General features: G+C 57.1%; 1 protein-coding gene across 1 annotated transcript in view; it reads right to left on the bottom strand.

Annotated features, from left to right (window-relative positions):
* Positions 1-5,328: 5,328 nt before the first annotated feature.
* GLYCTK (glycerate kinase) overlaps positions 5,329-7,048 on the bottom strand; it is a 4,560-nt gene continuing 2,840 nt past the window's right edge. Inside the window, exons 3-4 of the mRNA XM_010141587.1 lie at positions 6,876-7,045; positions 5,329-6,234 (exon numbers count right to left, since the gene is read on the bottom strand). Coding sequence (XP_010139889.1) covers positions 5,329-6,234; positions 6,876-7,045 — 1,076 coding nt within the window. The remainder of the gene's footprint in view (positions 6,235-6,875; positions 7,046-7,048) is intronic.

Below are 7,048 nucleotides of genomic sequence, written 5' to 3'. Positions count from 1 at the left end.
CTCTTCCCTTCTCCGTGCGTCTGGACTGCATGGGCAAAAGCAGCTCTTCCCTTCTCAGTGCGTCTGGACTGCATTGCACAAGCCTGCACCCGCCACCCTGCCACGGGCTCCGCTCTGGGTCTCTGATCCTGCAGATGCCAAAAATCACTGTGGGGATGTGAAATGGGAGGTGGCACAAACCCCCTTTTCTGCTGGCTGCTGCTTGGCTTTATCCCCAGCATCGCTTGGGTGGGCTCCTGCAGGAGCCTGCCCTGGTCATTCCCCTACCCCAGGCGCGTGGGACTGCCCGTGGCAGCCAAGCCAGCGTGGCTCAGTAAGTGTTCACCAGGGCAACAGCTTCCCAGTTTCGTTCCACCCCCATCCAGCTTCTTAGTGGAGGATTGGAGCCAGCACCTGGCCTCCTGTCAAGAGCTCCTGCAGGCAGCCACGAGCTGCTCCTAATGGGCTGCCAGGGGATTTGTGCTCTGACAGCTCCCTGCAACCACTTCTCTACCTACTAGGCTCTCCTCTTCTTGCTCAGATGGTGGAGGATGCTCCCACCACCATGGGGAGGGGTCTGGCTCCTTTTTCTCCCCTCACCAGCTGTTTGTGATGGCACTGGAGGGTTGTGGTACCCATTGCTTTGGTGGGGCCGATTAAGCCCTGGGGATGATGGTGATGCAAGCAGAGGGTCCCCAGGCTGGAGGAGCCCCTGGAGGGTGATGCTTTGGGGTGGGGATGGGCAGAGGGAAGGTCTGGGTGTACCATAAGGCAAGTCTTGTCTCAGTTCCCATGGGGGGCCTGGGCTGAGAGGACCCTGTTAGCTGGGAGAGCTTGGAGCAAGCCCTGACACCCCGCAGGGTGCTCTCTCCAGTGGCCCTGAGGCCTCCCACGCTCTCTCCTGGCTGAAACATCTCCTCTCTTCTGTTTGATGCAGGGCTCCTCTGCCTTCCTGCGGAACACACACAGGGGCTGGGGGGAGCTCCCCCGGGCCCAGCCTCCCCCCAGCCGGGGCTGGGGCAGGCAGCTGAACATCTCCTCTCTTCTGTTTGATGCAGGGCTCCTCTGCCTTCCTGCGGAACCCACACAGGGGCTGGGGGGAGCTCCCCAGGGCCCAGCCTCCCCCCAGCAGGGGCTGTGGCAGCTGCTGCAAAGGGACTGGCCTGTCGCCCGGCCAGCACGGAGCAACTCACAGCCTGCCGTCTTGTATGGCTTTTTATTCCTATGTGATTATACGTCCCACTTCATATAGGGATTGAAGCCGTGCAATACGCCGGGGTCCTACGGCGGAGAACAGCCCCTGTGCCATGGGAGCTGGCCTCGGGGGAGCCACCAAAGCTGTTTCTAGGGTGCTGAAGGAGGGCGGCTGGCCTCAGCCCAGGCTCCGTGCTGCATGCTGGGCTCTCCAGCCCTCTCGGGGAGCAGGTGAGGGGTGCCAGGCTGCTCTGGGGTGAGGCCAGCGCAAGCCCATTCCTTGCATTGCGAGGGCTGGCCTGACTCTGCTCCACATCTGCTGTAGAGAGCCTTGGTGGCTGTGCCGGTGGGCTCATCCCTGGGGAGAGCCCTGGTCTGCTTGTGCCCCCCACTATCCCGGGAGATGGGCAACTGCCCCCCAGCAGCGTCTGGATGCGGCACTGGAAGGAGGCACTGCCGGCAGGATGGGAGAGGAAGAGGAGGAGAAAGAAGAGAAGAAAGGAGCTGGGGAATGGCTGTGGCAGCAAGGGCTGCCCCAAGCACGATGCTCTTCAAAGTTTCTCAAGAGGCCTCAGCCGCTCTTTCAAGGTTTGCGTTAAATCTGTCACATTAGCGAAAATAGTGAAAATTACCCAGCTTGGGAGGAGATGAAAGGCAGCCCCTTCCGATCCCTCCATAAAGGAAGGGCCCCATTAACACCTAGTGAAATATTAGCCATTAATCAGGCTCCGTGCAAAATAAAACCATCCACATTTATCATTATTGGATCCTTAATGAAGTGATAATGGGAATGCTGGGGAGCTGTGATATTAATGTCTCCTAAGAGGCAAGAGCAGAGCCAAGGGCGGCAGCCAAGATTTTTAATTTACTGCCAAAAGCTCGCGCTGTTAATAACGCAGTTACTTCTCCCGGCCATTTGCGCTGTTTGGCTACGAGCAGCCCTCTTCAGAGCAAATCCACCCCGTACGCACCTGGGCTTTGCTGGCCTGCTCCCTGCCCTGCGGCTCAGCGCGCCTTCCCCGAGGGCTGTCCCTGGGTCCCCTGCCCACATACAGGGACTGGCCGGGGAGCTGCAGGCCATCTTCACCCACCTCCCTGGAGGCTGGCTGGTGTAGAGAGTTCTGCTTTTCCCATAAAAAGGGAAGGGGCCGGGAGCATCAAAACCAGCTCTTTTATTGTCCTTGCTCTTTTTATGTCTTGTCACCTTAGGTGCAAGCACTCCAGCACCAGGATGGCTCGGAGCTGGTCCCAGCATGGCCCATGCACGGGGATCACTCAGAGTGCAACTGTGGTCACACCGGGTTTCTTCACTTGCCCCTGATGCTAATACCCCGTTCAGGACAGCACGGGCAAGCAGCAAAGCCCTGCTCAGCTCCGGTGACTCACTCAAGTTCCCATCGGGAAAGCCATCGCTCCTGGCAGGCTCTGACAGCCCAGAGGCAAGTCGTTACAGGTAAGCGATGTTGTTCCATCTTTAGGTGCAACTGTTCTCTCACAAATCCTTGCAGAACCCGGCCGGTGTGGCTCAAACGTACGCTGGCTCACGTGTGGGGCCTTGTGCTGTCAGCGAAGGGGCTGCAGGTTAGAGGGAGGTGCTGTGGGGTTGGAGCAGTAACAGGCAGTTCTGTGCTGAGCCCTGCCCAGAGGAACGAAAGGATGCCGTGTCCGTAAGGGGGTCACGTGCTTCAAAGCACCTTTCCTCCCTAGGCAGAAGAAGCACAAGGTCTGCCCAAGCAATCCCTAGAAATGGAGCTTTGATCTAACCAAGTAGAAGCATCAGAAGAGGAAAAGTGTTTCTGTAACTGGGGTGTCCTTGGTCAACCTCCCCCTATCCTGTTATCTCCTCATTAGAAAAGAAGAGACAAGAACAAAATCCATATATGGAGGCCAAGTAAATGGAGATGTGAAGTGCACTTCAAACAGCTCCATCCTTTCAACAAACCTTTTATCAGCCTTCTCTCCTCCCCAGCACAAACTCTTTGTGATCATTAGTGAACAGCCACTGTGGAGGAAGCAAGGACGCTGCTCAGGGAACGTGTGTTAGGCATTTCCCAGGAGAAGCCAGCGAGCACCAACCCAAGGTCTTCCAAACCTGACTGCGCCGCAGCACGAGCAGCATCTCCACGGACTAGCCCAGGCTCTGCAGTGTGGCAGGGCTGCGGGCAGAGGGCAGGGTGTGGTGGGCCTACGGCGGTGTGCCCAGGTTGGCACGCCAGACCTGCTGCTGGAGGTGCCAGTGACCCTCCTGCCAGGCACCCCCACCCGAAACCAGAGCCACTCTGGATTCCACTGGAGCAGAACTGGACGGGAAGCGCTACCACCACCCTGGAGCCAGCTTTAGCCAGTTATGCTGGCTGCAGGCCATCTTTTCTGGCTGTGTCACTGTGCCATTGGTGCCCCTGCAGTGCTGGCCGGGCACAGAGGAGGAGACCTGCCAGCGACCTCTGGAGAAAACGGCACAAAGCAGCTTCTCCCGTGCAACTGCCACCTGACATTATGGGGGCACAGCCAACTTTAGAACGCTTGGCAGGGTTTCCCCAGCAGATCTCAAAGCCGTTTGCCAGTGTGAGCAAGTTCAGGCATGTTACAGAAGACCTCCAGGCTCAGAGGACAAATGAGATGTGTGGATGAGTTGAAACCACCAGGGTAAGACCAGGGCTTTCAAATCCCCAGGCTTGTGCCTTGACACTACGCCTGGGCTGTGGCCCAAACAGTCCAGCTGCCAGCCTGGCATTGAAACCGGGCCCCGTGACAGTCCTGCTGATGTCCCTTCTTGTTACATACTGGCTTCGAAACCAAAGCAGGAGGTGTTGCCTCCTCCTCAAAAATCCACCCTCTGATCCATCTTGGAGCAGAGCACAGACGATGGTTCAGTGAGACACCACAACTCCCGGGGTTGGCAGGATGGTGTATTTATGTCACGAGATGAGATCAGCGACACGGGGTAGGTCTGTCTGGGAAGAGGCTGACTCAAGCGAGCCCTATTAAATTAGGGCTGGATTTTCAAAGGAGCTCAGCTTCCACTTAGGCTCTGTAACCAACAGGCAGATACTGCACAGGAACTGGACATGTTGGGTCATACTGGCTGCTGAGCTGAAGTCCTTTGAATATCCAGCCAAAACTGTCGCTGTGCTTGTTGCTACAGGCAGAGCCCTTCTGAAATCCAGCCCTGCTGTGGGCTCCGTGTCCTGGGAAACCCGGCTCATCTCTGCACTCTCACAGTGCACGGCAGTAGGAGATGAATCTGCACTCACCCCCACATCCTTACCCGTGCCGTGGCTCCCTGTCAAAGCACAGCTCCGGCAGCTTTGCCCTGTGATCAGCTCAGCAGTGTAGGTCAGGAGAGACGAGCAGGAAGGCTTCCTTGCCTTTTGTTCTGTGGAATTAGCAGAGTTAATCAGAGTGACAGCGACTTCTGCCTCAGCGCAGAAGAAAGGTCAGTGGCTCAGGCTGGATGCATGACCGTTTTCTAGGCAGCTGGGAAACAACACCGTGGAAGCTCAGAGCACACACGCTGCTGGCATGGAGGCTCTGCCCACAGGGGAAGGTCCCTGCAGAGGGAAGGAGGCTGGAGGAGAAGGACTCAGCTCAGCTGGCTGGCTACTGCACCTCAGTCATCCCCTTGGGCTGCATGGCGAAGGTATCGACCCTCAAGGTCACTGCACACTGCTTTTGTGTCGTGTCCAGTATCAAATGCTTCTCTCGGCCACCACAGCTGCGCTGCTGGCGGGCATCATGCCGGGCTTGGGGTCTCTGTGCCCCCTTGGGTGCCCTGCTATGGGAGGAGCTGCAGGGCACTGGAGGTGCAACAGCCGCAGGGAGGGCCCTCTCTGGCAGCCCTACCACGGCCTCCATTTCCCCACATCTTTTACCTCCAGGTGAAGCAGTCACAAGAGTGGCGGCTCTCAGCAGAACTGTTAAATGTAGCCTCCATGTCTGTAATGTCACTTCTTGCCGTCCTCTGATCCCAATTACAAGTTCTTGCTTTCGCATGGACATCCACTCGTGTCTAATTAGTGGATTCTTTCTGCCAAAGATATTAGTACCCTCGACAGCGAGCCTTAAGTTAAGTAGTTTATATTTATCTGCCGTGTTGATGTCTTCATTTGCCCCTGGTCTGAATTAAATGCATCTGGGTATCTGCAGAGGGAGCTCTCATGATCTCTCCGTGGCTCTAATTAAAATGGCCTGGATGTCCATGACATTGGTGCCTGTCAGGCCTGTCACCAGCAGGTGATGCCCACCTTGGAACTGGCTGAAGAACGAGTAGGAGTCGTTGTTGCTGAGAAAGGCCTCCACATCAAGGCCCTCCTGCAGCGCCTCACTCAGCAGCTCTGGGCCGCAGAAGGCGCCCGCTGCCTCCGTCGGCCCGTCCTGCCCGTCCGTTCCCCCGCTGAGGAAGATGATCTCGCACCTGCCTGGGGAGCTGCTGACTTCCGTGGCCTGTGCCCTGTGCAGCTCCAGGCCCACACGCAGGGCCAGCTCCTGATTCCTCCCTCCCTTGCCAGTTCCTTGAAGCTGAACTGTGGTTTCTCCACCAGCCAGGATGCAGACTGGTCTTTCAGGCCCTAATCCTCGCAGGGCCCGTAGAAACTCGGCAAGGTTCAGTCCAGGGATCTCTAGCTCTGCCGCCAGCTGCAGGAGATTCCTCCTCACCTCGTCACTCAGGGCTCCTTCCCCGAGGCCGGCGAAGCGCAGGCGGAGCAGGCGGATCAGCTGGCAGTACAGCGTGGCGATGCAGCCCACTTCCCCGCAGATCGCTGCGCTCAGAATCAGAGTTGCGTAGCCCAGGCCCTCGGCTTGGCGTTTGGCTTCATCTAAAGCCAGCATGTTTGATCCGATGATGACGTTGCAAACGTGGGAGTAGTCTTCTGGAGCACTGGGCTTGGAGGGAGAGCTGGACAGAACCGTTTCCACTGACTTGGGCAGGCTGTGCAGCAGGTTGTATTTGGCAAGTATCTGAAGGCAGTCTTGGACGCTGTGGGAGCTGGCAGCAGTGGGCCCGCTCGCTATGATGTCCAAGGGGTCACCAATCACATCAGAAAGGATGAGGCTCACCACCTACCGAGAAAAACGACCACAGATTATTGTGGGAGGCAGAGACAGGTGACCACACAAGAGCCCTGACACAAGTGCTGCTCTCAGTTACACTTGAACCAGCCCCATGTCAAAGCAGATGGAAACAGGGGCAGATCTTGGCCCATTTTTGTTTTAAGATCACGAGAGTCACCTTGCCCTTGAACGCACAGATCTACAATGTCCTTTGACGCTGGACCATCACACTGGAAGATGTAACCTGTGACACTGCACTTGCTAGGCTGGTAACCTGGCGTGGGTTCAGTGATGGCACATGCTGAGAACAGCCCCCAGGGAAGCCAAGGATCGCACGCAGCCTCAGGGGGGTCCCTGAGGAACACCAGCACGTTGGAAGTGCCTGCTGGGTGACGACTGGGGTCTGCTGGGAGTGGTGTGATGGGACAGCTGACATTTGCAGACTCTGAACCCCCCCTCTTCCACCTCCACCTCCCTGAGAGCCTGGGTCCTCCATGAAATCTGAGCCACAGAGTTCCAAAACAGTGTGCAAAGGTGGTTCACTATGTGAAGAAAAACACCCTGCAAGTATGCTTATGTTGGTCGATTAAAACCCTATTTTGAGGGCAGGTGGGAGATCTTTGGGCAAGCGGGAGCTTCCCCTCAGTTACCTGTGCAGGATATGCAAGCCAGGCCAACCCTCCACCCTTCAGCAAGGACAGAGTCTTCCGGACAATATTCAGCTCCTGTATGGCAGCTCCTCGGGAAGCCAGCGTCTTTGTGAGTTTCTCCTTCTCTTCGAGGAGGATGGGAGGGATGGGAGCAGGCAGTAGGGCTGAGCCTC

The sequence above is a fragment of the Buceros rhinoceros genome, unplaced genomic scaffold (genome assembly GCF_000710305.1).
Source record: "Buceros rhinoceros silvestris isolate BGI_N320 unplaced genomic scaffold, ASM71030v1 scaffold21978, whole genome shotgun sequence".
Lineage (NCBI taxonomy): Eukaryota > Metazoa > Chordata > Aves > Bucerotiformes > Bucerotidae > Buceros > Buceros rhinoceros.
This window is presented reverse-complemented; position numbering and strand designations above follow the sequence as displayed.